The sequence below is a fragment of the Corvus moneduloides genome, chromosome 3, assembly GCF_009650955.1.
Source record: "Corvus moneduloides isolate bCorMon1 chromosome 3, bCorMon1.pri, whole genome shotgun sequence".
Classification (NCBI taxonomy): Eukaryota; Metazoa; Chordata; class Aves; order Passeriformes; family Corvidae; genus Corvus; species Corvus moneduloides.
This window is the reverse complement of record NC_045478.1, coordinates 110,116,154-110,136,872: the sequence shown is the minus strand read 5'-3', so window position 1 is coordinate 110,136,872 and position 20,719 is coordinate 110,116,154. Positions and strand designations below refer to the sequence as shown.

The window sequence follows — 20,719 nt, the reverse complement described above, 5'->3', positions numbered from 1 at the left end:
GAGTCACTCTGGAATTTTCCTCCGAAGATCAGTGAAAGCAATCATTAATATGGGGCATCATTTATAGCTCTGTGCAGAATAATCCTCCAGGCTCCCTGGCAGCTATGAATTGGAAAACAATAAAGATTATTGCTAGAGAGTTCTTTTTTTAAACAAACAAACAAACAAACAAACAAAACCCCAATCATGTTCTTTGATACACTGTCTAGCTCTCAGAAAAGGAGGCAGCAAATTGAAAATCTCTCTCAGAAAATACATACAGCAGCATTCCAATTTCTTAAGGTTTCGGGGTTGTTTTTCTCCCATGCCCTGACATCTTTCCCGAGTAGTGCCAATAAAATTAGAGACTTTTGCTAATGTGATCTGCGAAGGTTCCTCTGGGGAAACAGCAACCGTGAGCAAATGTTCATTTCCAGGGAGGGCTCCAAGGCTGCTGCAGCTGCCCCTGGGCTCCAGCCGAACACATGAGCCCTGTGCACGCAGAGCTGCGGCTCACCCCGGCTCTCCTGGTGCTGCCACGCTCGGAGCTCCTCTGGAGCTTCATCCCCCGCTGCTGAGATTTTCCCCATTCATTTTGAAATGCAGTCAAACCATGCTGCAGATAGAAGCAGGGGGAAATCTGACAGGATTGTGTGGCCTCACAGCCCCTCTCTTCAGCTTTGGTCCGGATCCCCACACATTTTGCTGCACTTGATGGTACCATAGGCTGAGACTTTGGGTGCTCTTGCAGCTTCTGGCCCATCACACTCATGCACATGACCCTAACTCACCATGCTTGAGCCCTGGGGTGGTTAAGGGTTTAATTTAACTTAAATAGCTTTAAAATGTGAATGCTGGTGAGAAAATAAAACTTAACTGTGTGTGGCTACTAGAGGATCCCTACCTGACTGTAGTAAATAAATATGCTCATGGTCGGCTCAGCATCCTGATATTCAATAGGAAACTAGATATCATGATGAGATGATGTGAATTGATGTGATGAATGACAGCAGGGGGGCTGCCTTGCAGAGCATTTGGAAGGGTGTCTCAGTGTGTCTTTGAATGGAGTCTCCAGCTGACATTTCATTCTCTTCTTTGAAAGCATTAATAGCCCCACAACAGCACTTGTCCATGCTTGAAGGAAAAGCAAATGAGTGTCAGAGAGGAAGAGGGGCAAGATACAAAAGGCAGCTTGTACTTCCTGGCTGGTTGTTTTGGTCAATTTGGTTTCCTCTCACTACACTTTATTACGGTTTCCTTGAATCCTGATAGTGTCTTTAGAACACTTCTTAAAATCTACTTTTATAATACTGCAGTTGCCATCACTAGGGAGGCCTTCTGGAGCCAAAGGCAACTCAAGCTAGCTTTGCTTCTATCTTTCTCTCTTCTCCTCCCCGGCTTTGCCCTGGGAGGACTCTCTGGGAAACCATTTTCCCTCGGCCTCCCTCCTGCCTTCCTTCCACCCACCAGCTCCTGAACCATCCCAGTGGTTCCCACCAGGCCCACACTAGGAAGAAACTCCCAAGCACAATACTGAGGTGTGTTCCCACTTCTTCATGCTTTAAATGCTTCTAAGCCTTCTGGTGTTAAATTGCCCTTCCCAGGAGCAGCAGGGGTTTTTTTTGTAGCATCACTCCACCTGCAGCCAGAGAATACAGCACAAGGAGCGGGTTCTACCTGCCCAGCCAAGTGCTTGGACAGAGTTAAACTCTGGCTTTCCCCAACAGCCCTGGCTCACTAACTCAAGCTCAGGATCAGGATGGACAGAAAAGGAGAATCATCCCCTACAGATCCCAGGCTGAGTAGGAGGGGGCAAGTGTCTGTGTGCCAGCAAGCTTCATCATTCACCTGGCACAAGCTGGTAAGGAGGGCTACCAAAAATACTGCAGAGCCTGCCATCCTTGCAGCAAGGATGCAGGGTCTGTGGTGCAGAGTCCATGTGCCTGGAGACATTCACAGCTCAGAGGCCAGCAGTAAGGAGGAGGAGGAGGAGGGGAGGCATGGCTGTGGAATTTCTCAGGCCCCATGGCTGCCCCTGCCATGGGTGGCCAGCCAGCTTTCCTGTTTCTGCCAGAGCTCCCTGCTCCCCAGCGGCTCCCAGGCACAGGAAAAGCCCTGCTGAGGGCACAGCCTGTGCAAAAGCAGGTTTGGCACTGGGAAAGAATGGAGCATTTCCAGAGCAGATTAAATCTTCCAAGACTTTGAGCTGCCAGTTTGAAGAAGCCTACGCATTTTGCAAGTTTTTAGAGTCTTAGAACTTGGTCTAATTTAAGCAAATTGGCACATCCTGAGCACTAGAGAGAGATCCTTCTGCTAAGTTTCGTCCTCTGCAGCAAAGCATAAGGAAGAGAGAATTACTCAATATAGTGTTTGGGGAAAAAATGTTTGCATGGGCAGAGCAGCATTTTTTTTTTCCCAAAGCTGAGACGGTGAGGCTTTTCATTACTCTCTCATCAGTGGCCACTCTACATGGAAAGTTTCATTCTGAATGGCTAAAGTCTGGCAAAGCACCAAGCAGCTGAGACAGACTCTAAAATAGTGGAAAGTTGTGGGCAAGCTTAACAACAGGCACTGCCTTTAACTCACAGCCCTGACTGCATCAGGCATCCGGATGAGCATGTGTAAGATCTGAGGATCTGCTGGAGAAACAGCATCTGGGAAGTTTTCCCGCTCCTTGCCTTAACTAAGGATTGCAGAGGGATCGAAGCAGCTTATGGGCTCTGGGGTTTGTGTGGGAATTGCCACTTCCACATAACATCTGCAGTTCTCAGCATAAGAGAAATGTGCAGCTGGACCTGAGGCAGCTCCTGTGCAGCCCTGGCGTGAGGTGGGGCTGGAGAAAGCCCTGTCTTCGTGTGCAGTCTGGTGGTGTTTGTCTTCTGACCTTTAATGGTGCATCTTGATGATCTTGGATGTCTTTTGCAACCTAAATGATTCTGTGAACCTGTGACTGTCACAGGAGCGAATCCAGCACATGTGTGTCCACGGGGCTCTGCAGTAGGATTTTTCCATCCCGTATTCCATGTATCTGCCAGCCCTCTGATCTTATAGACAGACACTGGAGCTGCTGAGCTGGTCACAAAGGGTGTAACTTTTAGCCCCACACAGAGCTGGTTTTACTTTGCTCCCACAGGGAGATCTCCTCTGAGAACCTGAACACACAGGTCCAGGCTGAGGCCACCAAATGCTGTGTCCTGCTGCCACAATTGCCATAAATGGGGCTAGCACATGGCTGAAACCTCTGTGGGCAGGGACTTTTCTGTATTGCCATTTTTGAAAGCTCCTGGCCATTTTCACCCAGGTACATGCAAACCAAACTATGGACGTTTTCCCCTGGGAAGAGGGGAAGAGCTGCTGGCCAAGGCTGAGCCCATCACAGGCACCCTGCCCAGCCTGTTAGGCGGCAAAGCCGTCACAGAGCGTTCAAGTGCTCTTCCACTCTCACATTTCTCTTGGCCACTTGGTTCCTCTTATTTTAGCTTTGTTTGAACAATCTCCTTGGTAACTGGAGACAGAAGCAGAATTTTTTCATCCTCCTCATCGGATTGGTTTCCTGCCTATCTCGGCACTGGGAGGGATCCTTGGCAAACCTGTGTTTGCTTTTGTGCACCCACCACAGGCTTTAACCCCATGGATCATGGGGACTTCAGGAGACCTGGTGTCTCTTTCAAAGGGTTTTTATGCACAGAGTTACAGCTGAGAGGGACATATTTCACAACTTAATTTATTTGGCAGTAAACAGGTGGTGTGTCAGTCACAGTGTGAGTGGTGGCTCTTGAAGTTGCCCACATGCTCCTGACCTCCAGAGCGTCCAGCAACAAGGAAACTCCACTGGAATGGCCCTTGTCAGGATGCTGCAGCCACCAGAGTGGCAAAACCCTTCAGCAAGGTCAGGGAATGGCTCCTTGCTGTGGCAGCACCCTCCACACAGGCCTCAACTGACGCACTTTTTTCATCTGCCCTCTGGCGATGGAAGTTATTGAAAAGGAAGAGAGGAAAAAAACCCCAAACCAATCAACTACCAAGCTGTCTGAAGATTTGCTGGGCTGGAGACACAGAACCCCACTGTTGGCACTCATGCACAGGCTTTTCCTTGGCCAGAGCCATCCCCAAAGGATGGAAATAGCAGCATGAATACACCAAGCATCACCTTTAGTGCAGACTTGAGATTTTGGGGTCATCTGTTGACTCAATGGTCCAAACAGTGTCACTGCTTAAGGCAGCATTGTCCCAGCAGCAGCCCCTCTCTGGGGCTGGCTGAATACTTTATGGGGCACAGTCTGAGCTCGCTGGCCTTATCCCTGGGTAGAGGGGTTAAGAACTCAAGATCTGTATCACCTCCCTCACAGGGCTTGCCTTGTGGCATAGTGACAGCATGGCAAAGCACTGGGGTATAGCTCTCAGCTTGGGTGATGGTCTTCAGAGCATCCCTGATGTTTCAAGCCTGCATAATGACAGCATTTCATGTGCTGGTACCCAGACACTTCACGTCTTTTATGCCATCAGGTAACCTCTGATACTGTTCCAGCACGGGGCACTTGCCAAAGGGAGTCTGGACCAGGAGTGATCTCTGCATCCAGTCACTTTAATTGCTAGAATGTGAGGATTCCACTTGAGCCTCCCTAGAACCCTGACAGGAGACCACTTATAACTTCTTCTAATAAAAGTTCAGTGTGACTCTACTGTCCAAGTCTTGAAATCAGCCCCTTGCATCCCTCACTGGACGAGGGATGATAAATGTAGTGATGGTGAAGTGTTTGCTCCTGCCACACCATCAGGAGGCTTTGATCCTGCAGCTGGGTCACCATGCCAAGAATTTTGGAGGAGTGTCTGGAAAAGCAGGGCCTGGTCTTTGGGGCCAGCCATCAAATAAGAGGATTCAGACACATGCCTGGCTGAGCATGGAGCAAGAAAGACTATGGTTGCTGCTCTTGAAATCAGACCTGCACATTCTGTATTGATGTTTGCCCTTTGAATTTTTGTGGCATGCCCTCTGCTGTCGCTGAGCATTCCTCGTCTTCTCCTTCTTTTCCCATGTACAGCTGCTTTTCCAGCAGCAGAGCTGGCTGTCAGCAGCCCTGGCAGAGTGGCAGGGCACAATCAAGGCTCCTTGTCAAGTGTCTTCCCAAACAAGAAGGGAAATTCTCCTTCTCCCTCAAACCCAGGCAAGCAGGATTTGAAATGTGCCTTCCCCTTGCTGTAGTGGCGGTGCTGGAGCAGTTCATGCACAGCACATGTATTTCTGGCTTCCTTGAATCCTGATTCCTGGTGCTGAAGCCATGCTATTAGACATTGACCTGTTATTTCCAGTGGTCCCCACTCTTTTGTTCAGTCAGGTTTAATTCAGCAAAGTTTGCTAAATGTTATACAGAACTGCAGAAATGCCCTTTTTGCTGGCAGGTGCTCGTTGAAATTCATTTTGTGGAGGCCAAAAGCCATTTAAAGAGTGATGTCTCCTGTTTGAGGAGCATTGTCATGGCAACTATCCAGGTGCACACAGGGAAGAGCAACTCATATTTATTTGAAAGGTGAGAGCAATTATTGTCATGAGGGGGAACCTGGCTGCAAAGAAAAGCTGGATGTGTATTTGGATGCAAGAAGCAACTGTGTGCCAAGTTTCTCTCCCCTTATTTACCTGCCTGCACTACCCACAGACCTGACTGCTCAGCCGAGTCAGTCAAGAGAAAATCCCAGAAAGGCAGAATGGGGGAATATGTCAGATTTTGGCTCTTAACCCTGTAGGCTTAGAAGTGGGATTTGCAGGGTTTTACACTGAGCAAGGATGTTGGGCTGGGCTGAGCCCTGGGCAGTCAATCCTTTGCTTGCAGCGCAGGATGGATTTTTCAGGACTAATGCAGTTTTCAGCTGGCATGGGCAGGGCTGTGCACAGCCGGGGGAGAAGTCATTTTACTCTGTCAGCTTTCCTGGGTACCTTAAGTAATTGCTGCTGGGGGTGTTTTTGATCAAATTCACATCAAATGTGTTTTCCCTCCTAGCCATCAGTGGTATTGCACTCTTTGTGCAGGCTGTCCTTGGGGCTCCCGACACGGATCTAGATGGGTCTTATTTGATCCCCCAGGGATCCTGCCTCCAGCAGGCACTGTGGGAGCTTTGAGGACCGTGGATCACTGTCACTAGACGTGCATGGCAATGAGATTGGGGAAAAGCAGGAAAATAGTTTTGTCCTTGTGTCACCACATCTGGAGCCATGGAAGAGGAGGCCGCAGCTGGAGCTGTGGAAATATTTAAGCATGACCAAAGGCTCAGGCACTGGTTTGGGTCAGATCAAGAGAGTGCCATTCATCTTTGCCCAGCTGGTCCCTTGCAAGATGTGACACTGGCAGATGAATGAAGTGCATTAGTCAGAGCACAGAATTCACAGTCACAGCAGAGCAAACATTGAGGATTCGCCAGAAAAACATTTCTGATCTGACAAATCCTTCTCAATATGGTCTTCCTAGGAGGAGAGTCAAGCAACATTTCAGTCTGGCATGGGAAATCATCTTACCTGGCAATCACTGCTCCTAAAAAGTATTTTTTGAGGCACTGAGCATCATCCCAGCTATTTGAGCAGCAACAGCCCTCAGTCTTCTTGTCTCTGCAGACCACCTCTCATGCCTTGTGTTCCTGCAAGGCCAAGGAAGAGCAGGCTGGATCTTTTTCCAGGATTTTCCTGGTAGTGATGCTCTGGAGCAGGACGGTGTTATGTATTTGAGCCATATGTTGTCATTTAAACTCAGCCCATCCCGAGGCCAGGGGAGCAGTTGGTTTAGGCAGACATGGAAATGACAACACAGCCCTGTCGTCTGATTGATTCAGGAGGCCTTGGGGAAAGAGGTGGAGGGCATACAAGAAAATAAGCGTAGCCAGATGAATTTTGGCTACAGAGGTGGGGGAAAGGTATGGAGGGACCATTTCCACTTCCCCCTCCCCTTGTTTGCAGTGTCCAGGCTGGTGTGCTCGATCAGTTTTGGGAGGCATTGGACTGTGAAGCCCCACGCAGACCTGGGCTGCTGGACCAGCAAACCAAGCTGCCACATCAGATCAGCTCACATCCACACTTCCCAAAGCGTGCGTCATGCTTCGTTTCAGGCAGGTTTTCGTTTTCCCTCCCTGTCATGTTTGCAGTGCGCTGCAGGCAAGATTTTCATTAAGTACAGACATTTCGTGTCAGCAAGGCTTGGTTCGGCAAAGGATCCTGCATGAGTGGGTGACTCATGGGACATCTTACACAGATGGGAACCCATCAGCAGGGACAGAAATCCTGATGAACCCTCTCCTCTGTCAGACACCACTGTGGAACAGCTAAAAGCATGTGTGGCACAAGGTCATTCACATAATCTGGCCCATTTTTGCCCCTCTTCCGTCCCTCAGGAAGGTTTGTCCCTGCACTGGCTGAGCAGGTGTCACGTTGCCCTCACCTGTGTCCCCCACCACACACACTTGCCCTGTGGCTGGGACAAACGCCTCCACCACAGACCTGGGTGTCTCTCTGCACGTGAAGCTGCCACCTTGTCACCATAAGGTGCAGTTTTGTTGTCAACTGGTGGAAGAAAAGCCCTGTCAGCTCCTTTCCCTTCCCAGCAACAAGCAACTTCCTTCCTCGAGTATCTGTCAGGAATTGGAGCAGGGAAGCTGCTCTTGGTGGTTGGCTCCAACCGTGCCCGTGGGTCTGGTCCAGGCTCCTCACTGTGGCTGAGGCCCATTTATGTAGCCCTGACCTCTGGCTCAGGTGGTGTCCAGCTGTAATGATGATGATTTGGGAGCTTTCTTCCCCCTGGCACATGGTGCCTCACCACAGCCCCTCTGTGCAGGCACTGCCCGGTGCCCAGTGACCACATGAGCTGTGTGAGGCATGGAGCTTCCCAAGCCACGTGCCCATCTCTCATGGCAAGCTCTAACTTCAGCTAATTAAGTGGCTGGCTGACAGGCAGATGTATGAGAAATCAATGTGGCAGGGCTCTGTGGGAGTCTGGGAGTGCGTGCTAGGACAGGCAGCCCCAATGGATGTGGCTTTGCAGTGTCACCTCCAGAACATGTGTCCCTCATGGCTATCCCCTCACTGTAATTGATGGCCCTCTGGGTGGGTAGTGCCGGTCTGTTGGGACATCAGGGCTGGCGGCACCAGGCTTAGGCAACACAACCCACTCCTGACTGCCCAGCCTGGGTGTTGTAGCTCTGAATCTGCAGCTGAACATCCTCCGAGCTACTCCTGTAGCTCTCCTGGGTGATCAGTGGAAGCTGGATGGGTGACAAGCTGCAGAAGTGCATAATTCCCTCTATTGATTCAGGAACAAGTGTCTGAGCAGACAGCAGCAGCGTGCCATGTTCTCATGGGCCAGCTTGTTACTGACTGCTCTAACAGCTGGTTGTGTGTTTAGAGATTATCATTTTCCTGGCCCACTGGAGACACCATTACTGACTGTGTGCAGAAGTTCTTGGCTATTCCAGCTCTGGCATGACTGTGGTTCTGAAAGAGAGCTAAGGAAGTGAGTGCTGGACTTGAGACATCTCTGCTCCCGGAGATCTGGCCTGGTCAAGAAGTGCCCTGGATGATGTCCCCTGTCCTCCAGCGTGTCCTGCCTGAATCTTTCCAGAGCTGACTGCTGATGCCCTCCAAGTTCCCATGGTCCTTTTGCAATGCTGGTTGCTCGTCTGAGCCAGGAGAGCAGTTTCTGCCATTTCATGGAACTAAGCAGTACCGTGTAGAGTGGGAATGGCGGTATATTCACAGATATACTCAGGATTTCCAGAGGTTTGCCATGACTGTGCAGATATTCGGGTTCAAAACGAATGCAAAGGTCCATGGAGATCCACACCAGTAATTTCTGATGCCGTTTGCTCCCTGGAGGGAAAAGGCCAGTGGAGACAGGAGAGCTGGGACTCCCAGATCCTTACATCTTTGCCCCATGCTGCGCCCATCTTCTCTCCTGCTGTCAGAAAAATACTTGCAGAGAAATATGTCGCTGTTGATCTCGCTCCTGCTCCTGTCACCCTGTGCTGGACTGCTCTAGCTCATTACATATGTACCTGTCCCTGCACATGCACGAGATTGCTCACAGGGTGCCCTCCCCAGCTGGCATTTTGCTCCAAGCATTGGTTCTCTTCATGCCCTGCCTTTGCCATTGTACATTGGTGTAGCAGCTCTTCCCTAGAGCATCTCCAGCCAAAAGGACTTTTCCATGGGCTGTTGCAACTGAGGGTTGTGTGGGAATGCTGTGATAAAAGACCTCTTCAGTTCGAATGAAATAGCATGGTTTGAAATGAAAAGTAGGTCCTGATGGAGGGCGTTGGACGTGGAGTGAGGGCAGAGCTTTGTATGACATGGTACAAAGACACCACTCCTCTCCTGTTGCTGCTGGGTGTCTGCAAGAGGAGAAGGGCTGGAGCTGCAATTCTGCAAGACGTGTTTACTCTTTGATTTCCAGTACACGGAAGTGGAATGAAATTCATTCCCTCAGCAGTTGCTTTGACTGCAGACCCAGGGAAGTGCAATTTCTGGTACAGAAGTGCAGACAGTCAGATGGGTCATGGATGCCCTCAGTCTTCATGCCAGAGCAGGGCTCCTTAGCTCAGGTGAGATGGACCCAACACCAGTGGAAGGAAAACCCCATGGTTTGCTGCAGACTTGCCCCATGGTATCACTGGAGGAAGGGAGAGGGAGGTGTGTCAAGGCTGGTGGTTTATATCAACACAGGACCTCTATCTCCACGTGTTGGAGAGATTCTCCAGAAATTGTTCTTTCCCACCTGCAGCATGACTGAGGGTCAAAAGAGGAAAAAAATAATCCAGGTATTTCAGGGGCTGTGGTGTTTTGCACTCATGGGATCCTGGGTTTTTGGCTTTAATACCCAGCTCCTGCAGACATTTGGTTATGGCAAAAACGCCACTGTCAGCCCCAAATCAAAGCTGATTCTCAGCTTCTGTGTAGAAGGGACAGCTTGGAAACACCCTCTGTATTGATCCCAGATTCCCACGAGGTGAAGAAAATGGTTTAGAGGCAATGGTTTAGAGGCAATGGTTTAGAGGCTGCTTAATCTTCTGCTTTAATCCTTCGGTATTTTCCCTCTTTCTTGTGAATTTGGGATTCCTGGATCCTGGCCCTGCAGTGAGGCAGCATGGGGGATTTCAGGGTGCTAATTAGTGTCCCTTTGGTTTTCTGTTATACACTATCACAGCTTGTTCTGAAAGAGCCCCTGAGTCACAGGAGAGAGAGAGAGAGAGATCTTAAATGCAAATTTCAGGATGTGCTTGTGCTTTGGGGACTTTGGTCTCCCCATCCCGCGGTGTGCAGCTGGGAAAGTCCAGGGACAAGGAGTTCAGATGCTGCTGCACCCAGTGCTGTGGTTGCTCTGTGAGCCTCAGCCAGCTGTCCTGGCTCTGCCCACGCTCCGCCTCATTCCCACCACGTTCTGGAATGCAAGGAAAGCCCGTGGGGGCTCGATGCTGCTCACATCCTCACAGCCACGGCACATCTCTGCGTGGGAGAGGAGTGAGAGGCAGGGACCACATCGAAGGGTCCAGCAAGAGCAGGGGGACATCAGTGCCTGTCCTGGATTGCTGTAGAAAGCAGTCCTCACTCTAATGCAGGATAAGTCGTGCAACGATAAGTTGCCTGGCCCTCCTCCTTTGCACTGACCGAGCCGTGCCACACGTGTGCGGGACCCTGGGAAGGGGCTCTGCAGCAGGCAGAAGGCTCTGATGGAGATCAGGCACGCTCTAAAAATAGCCTGTTTTATTTTCACATCCTTGCTGTTTCTCAAACACCATTAGGAGGTAATCCTTTTCTCCAGGATTGCAGTCTCATCCCAGGGACAAATTTGCCTCAGCAATTTTTGCTGATTGGAAATTCACCCAGAGAGCAGACTTGCCATTTGTTCTGCCTACCCATTTTCCCAGCAGCCTCGTGCAGCAGAAACAGCAGCAGCGCACATGTCTACCCAGCACAGGGCACTTGTTCCCACCCTGGAATGATCACTTGGAAAACTGCGTAACACCACCACCTCCTGGCAGTGGCACTTAAAGCCCCATTAGTCTGCTTTACTCAGAGGAGTCCTATTGGTGTTGTATCTAAGCATCAGAAACTTATTTTTTTAATTGGCACCCAGGTTTCTTTTTGCGAGAGACAGTTATTTTGTGGGACTTTGAGGAATGCCACACATGGCAAGCCAGAGCACACCCATAGGAAGTTTATGTCTTGATGCCTCTGCTGCCCTCAGAATTTAGGAAGGCACCTGTCTTAATTAACTTTCCTGAGGGGGGTTTTCCTACGTGAGGCCGGGATGCAGTGTACATTTTAATGGGAGTCGTCAGAAAAATTATTGATTTTGTTAGTAATGTTTCTGAAATCATACCATTCTGGTAATTCTATCAGGTTCTCTTTGAAAGCTTAACTGAGAGCATTTTTATATCCTTCATTAGTTTTTTAATACGTGGTAATTTCCCCTAACTCATCAACGCAAAGCAAGATCAGCTGCCTGCTTGGTAACCATTTTTCCTGTGTACAAACCTATTGCAGCAATAATTACAAACTGAACAAATTATTACAGATATTCATTATAAAATACAATTACACTGAGCCGTGCTGCATTGTTGCAATTTTCACAGCCATCACTCGCTCTTGAGTAAATGGTTTCATTAAAAGCATGAAGGGCAAACTTAATACACTCCTGACTCACAGCAAACAGCACAAGAAATCATCCTGGCTGTTCCTCCGAATGCTTGAGGTGTTTACCCTGAATGAGTAGAAAATGTTGACTCTGCTGCCAAATACTTGTCAGCTTAACAGAGGGGCTCTGGGTGGCCAGTGCAGATGTGCAAGGAGGGGGGAAAGCCAGAAATTATGGCAGTGTGGCCTCAGTTTCACTCCCCTAGAGCGTGGCTTTCTTCCATGTTTATGGGTTTTCAGTGCTGGGACCTGCCAGGAACAGCAGAACCTCCTTCATCATATACTGGAGCAGCCTTGGGGCTGGGTGCTCATGGAAAGTGCAGGGGAGCTGGGGATGGGACATGAAATATTTCTTCGAAGGACAGGGCATTCAGGCTTGGGCAGGGAGGGAGCAACAGGGAAGCTGGTTTAGGTAAAAGCATTCACAGGAGGGCAGTGCTGTCAGGGGAGTGCGGGGGAAAGCAAATCCAGCCAGAAGGCCGGCAGCAAGCACAGGACTACAATCACTGCCTTGGCTTTTTGTTTTGTGCTGTTACTCTTTCTTACTTCTTGTCTGGATCAAGATGAGAGCCAGGAGGAGGTCCTGTCCCCACAGCAATGCCATGACAGTGAGCAGAGCCTCCAGGAAGGAGCAGAGGCTGCTGGATTTCTGTCTCTGTTGTCTTTGCAAGGACTTTGCACTGTAGGAAGGACCACAGTAGCACAGGTGCCCCCCCCCATGTTTGTACCCCAGGTATGGTCACCTTCTGGGGAGCAGCTTTCAGCTGGGTGCTTCTCTGAGTCCCTGAAAGGAGCTGAAAAACGTCTGTGCCAATTTTTTTCCACTGGAAGAGCAATTTTTACTTTATCGGGTGGCTCAAGGAGCAAATCTCTCTCCCGGTGGCCACAGCCTCCTGTGAGGCTTTCAGCTTCTGTGCTGTGTGCTTGTGGCTGTGCTCTGAGCAGTGACTCTGCCTTTGGACCTGTCCTGATGATGTTCCAGGGGCAAATTCAGCAACCCTGGGTCACCTGAGAGGGAATTGCTGCTCGTCTCTCCAACGGGAGAGGATTAAACCTTGAAGGCTTGGGACAGGATGTGCTGCCTGTAAAGTAAAATTTGAAAAGTAAAATCTCCTATCAATGAAGCTTTCCATGTGCCTGCCCTAACCCGGAAGGCCGTTTTTCCTTCACATTCCCTTCACAGAGAAAGTCCTAACTCCAATGTCCCTTTCAAGCTTGTAAATTAGAGCCTCCAAAGCCCAAACTGAGCAGCTGATCATGAGGTTGTTCATGAATCTGCTGAGCCTGGGGAGGCAGAGCCTCTTCCATATCCAAGCTTGAGCAGTGCATCATGCTTCCAGAGGCTTGGTCTGTGCTGGTTCCCAGTGCTGGTGCCTATGCAACGTGTGCAAGCTGTCAAGGGGCTGTTGTATACCACAGGTTTTTGGAAAGGGACATGTCTTGCCAAGACACCTCTGGGGAAGGTTGGTCCAGGCTGTGTCATGCCCAGCCATGGCCTCTGGCCGTGCCAGGGAGAATGGCACCTGCAGGCTGCCGGTGCTCTGTGGTCCATGCCCATCCTGAGGCAAGCTTGGCCCATTGGCTCCTGCCCTTTGCTTTTGGCTGTGCTGTCCCTCCAGCCTGTGCCACCAAAACCACTATTTTCTGTCCACAGCCCCTTTCTCCTGCTCTTTCCGCCCTCCTCCTTTGCCTCCTCCTTCTGTTCTGCTCCCTGTTACTCCTCCTCCCTTTTCCCCCCTTACTCTTGAATCTCTATTTCTTCTTCTCTGTTCCAGCAAAACGATATCGATCAAGGTGATAGATGATGAGGAGTATGAGAAAAACAAGACCTTCTACCTAGAGATCGGGGAGCCCCGGCTGGTGGAGATGAGTGAGAAGAAAGGTGGGGGACGTGCTCCGGGGCTGAGCCCAGCCTGTGTGTCCCTGTCTGGCTCACTCATGTCTGGCACCTGCAACACTGAGCTCACATCCCCAGTGCCTATGGAAAAGGGCAGGAGCAAGGCCACTCCCCATGCCCCCTGAACACAGCCTTTCCCCGGACCACCAAGGCACAACCTCAGCCAGGTGGTGAGGACGCTCCTGCCCTTCCCCATATGCCCGTGGGGGGATGTGCAGCCCCTTTCCCCCACCCAGCCATCTCTGTCACCACAGCACCCGGGCAGACGTGACCTGCATGTGTGTGCGATGCCAATCATGTGTTTGCCTTTGTCTTGTGTTCCCACAGGAAATTCATTACCCTTAGAGTACTTGACCGTGAGGAGTATGAGAAAGAGTGCAGTTTCTTCCTTGTGCTTGGGGATCCGGTGTGGCTACGACGAGGAGTGAAAGGTGTGAGAGTAAAACCAGACCAGCTCTCGAGACGCTGCCACTTTCTCTGTGTCTCCCTACTCTCACACTCCTTTCTCCTCGCACTTTGGCTCCTGGCCGTTTTGCCCTCCCTCCTTCGAAGCTTGGCCGCTGCACCTTTTTGCTCTGTTTTCTTTCCTCTTTCATTTGGAGAGGACTCCATCCCACTCACTGGGGCTCCAGGGAGCGAGGAGTGCTCCTGGGGCCACCCCGGGGCATCCAGGCAGGGGACGAGGAGCGTCACCCAGCCCCCTGAGACATTTTGGGAGTGCTGCCCTGCTGCACCTTCATTTAATCAAAGAGAGCATCCAGCCTCGACAAGTGAAAAGGGCAACGCTGCATCATTTTTACCAGAAGATAAAACAGCTTTCACTTGAAATAAAATGCATGGCCAGAGCAGTAATTTTAGCCTTTTTATACTGGCGCTAGGATCTGAAAATAGATGAAAATCACAGCCAAAGTAGGTAATACCATGAGATGCAATCCATTTAGGTAAATCAGGTTATGCTCAAATGAAGTTTCATGGCTCTGCATTGGATAATAGCTTCTCACAGGAATAATAAAAACAATTTCCTCTTTCATCACATTTCTAAACAAAATGCTAAACTTCCCAAAAAGACAGAGTTCACCTATTTTTTTTTTTCTGCTAGAAAATTAGATGAGGATTAATGGCAACAGCTGGTTCTGCACACAATTGGTGGCTGAGCAAGAAGCAGTTTTAGAGTTACTTTAAATATGGACCATTATTAAAGCCTTTGCAGAATGCTGGTCTGTCTGTCTTGGAGCTGCTTTCTAGTCTCTGGGACATCAGCTCTCCCTCCAGCAGGGATGAGGCTATAATATATTATTTGATCAGAACAGAGAGGGCCCTCCGTGGTCCCCACACTGAGTGAGGACATGCCACGTTCCTTGTCAGCTCAGGTGCTAAGTCAGCTGCGTCATCCCCTCCATCAGCTTCCCTGCTGGCTTATGTGACTGCCTAACAAAAGCTGGGCTAAAAAATCAGACACACTGGCATGACTCAGGCACTGCAGGTGGGGTCTGTGTCATTAAATGGTGCTGGTGGCATCTGTGGAGCACAGACAGTGCTGCCAGGATAAAGTTCCACATGGACAGCTCAACTCAGCAGCTCCATCCTTGCCCACAGGGGCCATTGTGGGCTCAGCCTTGCAAGTCCAGCAGGAGCAAGCATGCTTTCCAGATCCAAGGTTTAAAAATTGTGGTCCCAGCTCTGGAGATCTCAGCTGAAATTTTTAGCTAAAAATAAAAGGAAAAGGAAATAAAGTTTCTCATCTTCCTGATGGAAACCTGAGAGAAGCTCAGCCTTGCCAACTCACTAGGTGGGAAGACAAGACAAAATTTTAAAGGACTATTTAAAGCAGCTATTTGCTGCTTTGGCCATGCAATTTCTTTTTTTTTTTTTTCTTTTAAACTAGTTTCTTTGTACTTGGTTTTGTACAAGAAGCAGCAAGGCAGGAGGAGTGGTGTGCTCAGAGAGAGGAGGGCATCTCTGAAATATCACTCCTGGGCTGTGGTGTGGCCCAAGATCCACCAGGGCACTAAGGGAGAGGCTTTTTCTTTCATTTTGGAGATCTAAAATGCTGAGCAACAAGACCCTTGGGCCAAGCCTTGCCACAGATTTTTCTTCTCTCATTGTCTGTGCCAAAAGTGCAGCTGCCGCCAGAGCCATTGCTCCCCATCAGGCAGCTGGAGGAGGTCAAAGCCAATAGCTGCTGCACATGGGACATCTTGTGTCCTCCCCTGGGGCAGAACTGCCTCCGAGACCAATGGAAGATCTTGCACAAACAATTCAAAGGGGAAAAATGAATTTTTTGGAGTGTGTCTTTTAATCCCATATCCACCCCATGTTTGCAATGGTTTTTATTTTAAATCCGCAATCCCATGAAACCTTTCTGTTCCTTTGTTTTTAGTGTCTTTCTCTTAACGCTCACGGTATCCTGCAGCTTTACAGATCTGAAATCTCTGCCCTGGGATCTGGTGTCTTTCTGTGGATATCCCTTTTGATTTCATTATTCATTTACTTTTCTTCTTCTGTGTTTGTCTCTGTCTTCTTCACAGCCCTGTTGTTGAGTGAGCTTGGTAAGCGCGCATTCATTTTTCCTTTCCATTTTTCTGGTTTGCATATTTTTGGAAGAAAATCGATTTTGCTTGATGTTTTTCTCCACTCACAGCATTCTCTTTTAGGGTGGTCAGCACTAGTTAAGTAAGCTCAGGTGCCTAATGCCCCATCTTTCCTGAAAGTAGAGCCCCAAAGTCAGCAATATTAACAGGTGGTGCAAGGAGCGTTTTTGGGGGGTGGTGCTGTTGCAGCCAGAGTAAAGCTGCCAACACCCCGAGATACAAACCTGTGCCACACAAATTAACCCATCACCTCTAAACTGGCGTGGCAGAAACAGAATTTCCTGGCCACTTAGGGATGCTTGTGGCTGGACAGGAAAGTTGACCAATCCTTTTTGAAGAGACAGTACAAACTTTGCCTTTGAATTTCCTTGCTGGCCACTTCCAGGATAGGGCAGCTGGGGAGGGAAGCAAAGCCATCCTCGTTCCCCAAAGCACCCTCAGCTCCGGGGCAGACTTGCACTGTTTTTACCCCTTCCACGGCATTTATGGGACACCAAGGGGTGGCAGCTTGCAGATGTGGGTTGAAAAGCCTGTGTTCAGGTGTCCCCACACTATCCCTGGGGTGTGTGGGTGTGCGTTGGGGAGCAGCCCCCATGTCCACAGTGGGGCAGGGAAGGACCACCATGTCTGTGTTGATGTGCAAATGCTAATCCTCATTTATTTTCTTTCTCTCTCTCTCTCTCCCTTTTTCTCATTTTTGGTTTCATCTAGGTGGCTTCACCATCACAGGTATGGATTTCTACTCTTCCCCTGTCCCCCTGTTCCTTTCTCTTCATGGCCATATGCTCACCCCGCTCTTTCCTCTTGGTTTCCTCTTTGCTTTTGTTCTGTCCTGGAGGGAAACTCTGGAATGGTAAGAAGGCGCTGAGGCACAGCCTCCCCGCCCCGGCCGGTCCCATTAACACCGTGTCCTCTCACAGAGTGCTCTGCCTGCCACACACACCTAACTCCACCTCGGGGAGGGTGACCTGTCACCGCTGAAGTGACAAGCAACCCCTCTCCATCTCTTGGAGCTGAGTGAGCTTCTCCATTTAATCCAGTCGTCCCTTCCCTGCGCACTGGGCTCTCTCCTCACTTCCCAGGCCTGAGCCAGGTGCCTGAGCACTGGGGATGTGCAGGACCCCATGGCTGCTTCAGATGTGCAGCCCCTGCCCTTCCCACCGGCGAGACCCAGCAGCAGGGCCGGCTCATCTGTCCTGAACCAGCCAAGCTTCCCTCATTCAGCTGAACAATGCAGGACGAGAAGGTCCTGGGTCCCACATGTTGCAGAGCCGCCCCTCAGGAGCCCTGGAAACATAATTCAGATTTGGGAGGCTCTGGCTCCAAGGTGGGTCCCTCTGGGCTGCAGGAGGAGAAGGGCTTTCCTTCAGCTCTGTGCCACCTGAGCAGACAAGGGGCAGCCAGCAAGGGAGCAGCACTAACCCCGTGTGACATAGGAGTGGAGTTTACTAACTGCATGGGGACAGCTTGTGCAGTGCGTGCAGTCCCCCCTGCTGATCTCCTGCTGATCACTTTAATAGGCAAACCTGTCTTCAGGAAGGTCCAGGCTAGAGATCATCCTCTTCCTTGCACCGTGGTCTCCATCCAAGGTATCTGTGGTGTGGCACCATGTCAGTCTCACGTGGACTGACTGGGGCATTTGCCTACTGACAGATGAACTCCAGTCCTTTTTAGCCCTGATGTTCTTCTGCTCATCCCTCAGGTGGACTGGAAGGGAGTTCAGTGGGGTCTGCACAAGGGACAGTGACAAAGGGCATGCTGCCTGCAGTCCCCATGCCCCAGAGGTTGCACAGATGACAGTGGAGGTGCAGACCTGCTTCACTGCTCTTGTAGTCCCTCTGCTGCCTCCTCTCTCAGGGTTTGGAGCCAGGCACTGGCCTGTGGATGGCTTCTTACATCTGTGCTATTTCCTCCAGCCCCACCATCGCAGCAGGCGTTGGCTGGCAGCCCCCTCTCCAAGGAAAAGCCCTGCTCAGGAGGAGGCAGAGCCAAGATTTCATGTGCATCTTAGCCCTGGGGCTGCTGACAGTGCTCTCTTGTTGTAACAGGCTGGTGGAATTGTCCTGACCGTACCTCAGTGCAGGCCTGGAGTGCTGAGGAATGGAGCAGCCTCAGTGCTGATCTTTCCCCTTCCCAGCATCCCTGTGGGAGAGACAGCAATAAGCTATTCCCCAGCCCCAGGATGAGCAGGACTCCTCCTGAGGTTGGATGAGTTGCAGACCTCTTGCTAGCATTTCATAAAACTATCCTATCTTTCTGTTGCTCCTGAACTCCTTCTCCACTGTTCTGTCGCTCATGCTCCCACCTGGAGGCTTCCTGACCTCCCCCTCTGGCAGGAAGCCAGATCCAAAGTGACCAGCTGGGCCTGATTCACCCACAGGCTCTTTGCTTTGCAGAGGAGAATGAAGAAAAGCAGCCACTGACCAGCAAGGAGGAGGAAGAGCGTCGGATCGCAGAGATGGGGCGCCCAGTCCTGGGGGAGCACACCAAACTCGAGATCATCATTGAGGAATCCTACGAGTTCAAGGTACTGTCCACATCCTCTGTCCCTGTTCTTCTTCCCCCTCTGGCTGGGGACCCTCCTTTTGGGTTTGCACAGCAGTGGGAGGCACATGGTGATGGTGTTGGAGCAAAGTGGGGCAGTGAATGGAATCACACACGGAACGGGAGCTGGGATCCCAAATGCTGCAGGTTGCTTTAAAACACAGCCTTGTTCTCACAGTGAGTTCTATGTGCTGGTCCTACTTACAGGCAGCCTTGAGTGAGCCCCAAGCCTGGCACTCCCAGTGCAAAGGGCTGATAGCCCAAATGCAAGTAATGGTTGTGCAGCTCAGCAGCCGTGAATGCATGTGCCAGGCCAAGAGCTGAAAACGGGCCATTTCATTATCTTTTCCATTTTTCTGTAGTATAAAAATATAACAGGCCACCTTTACTGTGGCTCTGAGGTGGTTCAAGCTCCCATCCATGAGTAGATTTCAAAAGGTCTTTTTTAGCAGCAGTGAAGGGAATAGCAAGTACTTATATTTGGGTTTGCTGCTGGGGTTCTTGAGCTTAAAATCTGCTCAGCTTGTTGCATAAACACATGGCTGTAAGCACTAGCACTGGTGGGTTTTAGCCCAGTATCTCCAGCCCCTAATTCTGTGCTGTGCATCTCCATCCACAGAACACGGTGGACAAGCTCATTAAGAAGACGAACCTGGCCCTGGTGGTTGGCACAAACAGCTGGAGGGAGCAGTTTATTGAGGCCATTACTGTCAGCGCGGGTGAGTTTGGGCCACAGCTCCAGGTGAATTACGATCGCACTCGCTCCTGTCTCGGCTTGGCTGTATCAGTAACACAGACTGTAGTGGAGCAGCAGGAGGCAAAACAGGTGGCAGAGTTATTTACAGTGCCTGCATAAATAAGGCAGCCGATTGAACCCTTTCGTGAGGGCACCTTGTCTCATGTGTAGGAAACCTTCTGCGTGAAGTGTGTCTGTAGCACCAGGCAGAGCAACACCTTGGCTGGTACCAGACGGCAGAGGGGAAAATGTCAGTTCAGTGGGAGAGATCTGGGAGGTGAACACAGCGTGGAAATTCAGAGTGGCATAAATGATGCGGGTGTGAAGCAGCAGTGCTCCCCATCCCTGGTTCTCCCTGTACCTCTGCGGTGAGGACAACGCAGTAGCTAAGGTGCCAACACTGAAGGCAGTCACTCTCTGTGAGCCAAAATTTGCCCTTGACACGCCCTGCTTTCTGGAACTCCTGCTGCCCCAGCCAGCTGTGGCTGGAGGATTGCAGCTCAGCAGCCCAATAGCTGCAGCAGCACATCGTATCTGTGGTCAAACCAGATCCTGTGTGGTCTTATCTTCCCTCCCTTGGAGAATTGCCTTTCCCTCAAATGCCCTGTTGTTGTACCTTTCTCACAGGTGCCAGTGCCATGTGTACCAGTATGCCCAGTACAGGATTTATTATCATTCCCATATATGTGGAAGAAGAAAGAAAGAAAGATCTCCTCCAGATGTTGTTTTAACAGCTGGAGACACTATTACTCACTGGCTGGATGTTACAGCCTCACAGCCCAGCCCTGGCTGGGTGTGCACACATTAGGGCAAAATCAACCAGCTTAAATTAAATCCCTGGGGAATGCGATTACCTCTTATCTGGCTAATTGTGCACTGAAATGCATGGGGGAGCACTCAGATTCCAGCCTCTAACTCTGCTATACGTGGTAACCTCTGCCCAGCACCAGGTAATTAACAAGGATGGCAGTACCATTTGCCCTCTGCCTCTGGAAACAAGGGCAGGACGCTGTGCAGCAGCTTTCTCCTCAAATTGTGATCCCTCCTCTTTTAGCACAGTTCTTCTCAGAGCCTCCAGGCAAGAGCCTCCCATTATTTTGGATTCAGCATGAACTTATCATGCAAGACAATCCTTGCTGAAGGTTTTGTAGCTAATATGGCTAAACTAATCTATGCCAGAACCAATTATTTAATTGCATCCCATGTTAAAGCAAAGATAGTCACTGATGGTCGGATCCCATTTCTGTGACGTGTGTAAAGACTGCAGTTATGTGGAAACCCTGTTGCCCCAATGTCTTGAATAT

General features: G+C 50.2%; 1 protein-coding gene across 10 annotated transcripts in view; it reads left to right on the top strand.

Annotated features, from left to right (window-relative positions):
- SLC8A1 (solute carrier family 8 member A1) overlaps positions 1–20,719 on the top strand; it is a 138,006-nt gene that overhangs the window by 100,432 nt on the left and 16,855 nt on the right. For 2 of the 10 annotated variants that reach the window (XM_032103452.1, XM_032103451.1), the window contains 7 exons: positions 13,423–13,529; positions 16,073–16,093; positions 16,847–16,864; positions 16,974–16,988; positions 17,656–17,724; positions 18,532–18,662; positions 19,299–19,398. In XM_032103452.1, the coding sequence (XP_031959343.1) occupies positions 13,423–13,529; positions 16,073–16,093; positions 16,847–16,864; positions 16,974–16,988; positions 17,656–17,724; positions 18,532–18,662; positions 19,299–19,398 (461 nt within the window). Of the gene's footprint in view, positions 1–13,422; positions 13,530–13,871; positions 13,976–16,072; positions 16,094–16,846; positions 16,865–16,973; positions 16,989–17,655; positions 17,725–18,531; positions 18,663–19,298; positions 19,399–20,719 lie in introns of all 10 variants that reach the window. The other 8 variants (XM_032103453.1, XM_032103455.1, XM_032103454.1 and 5 more) reach the window with 8 other exon arrangements.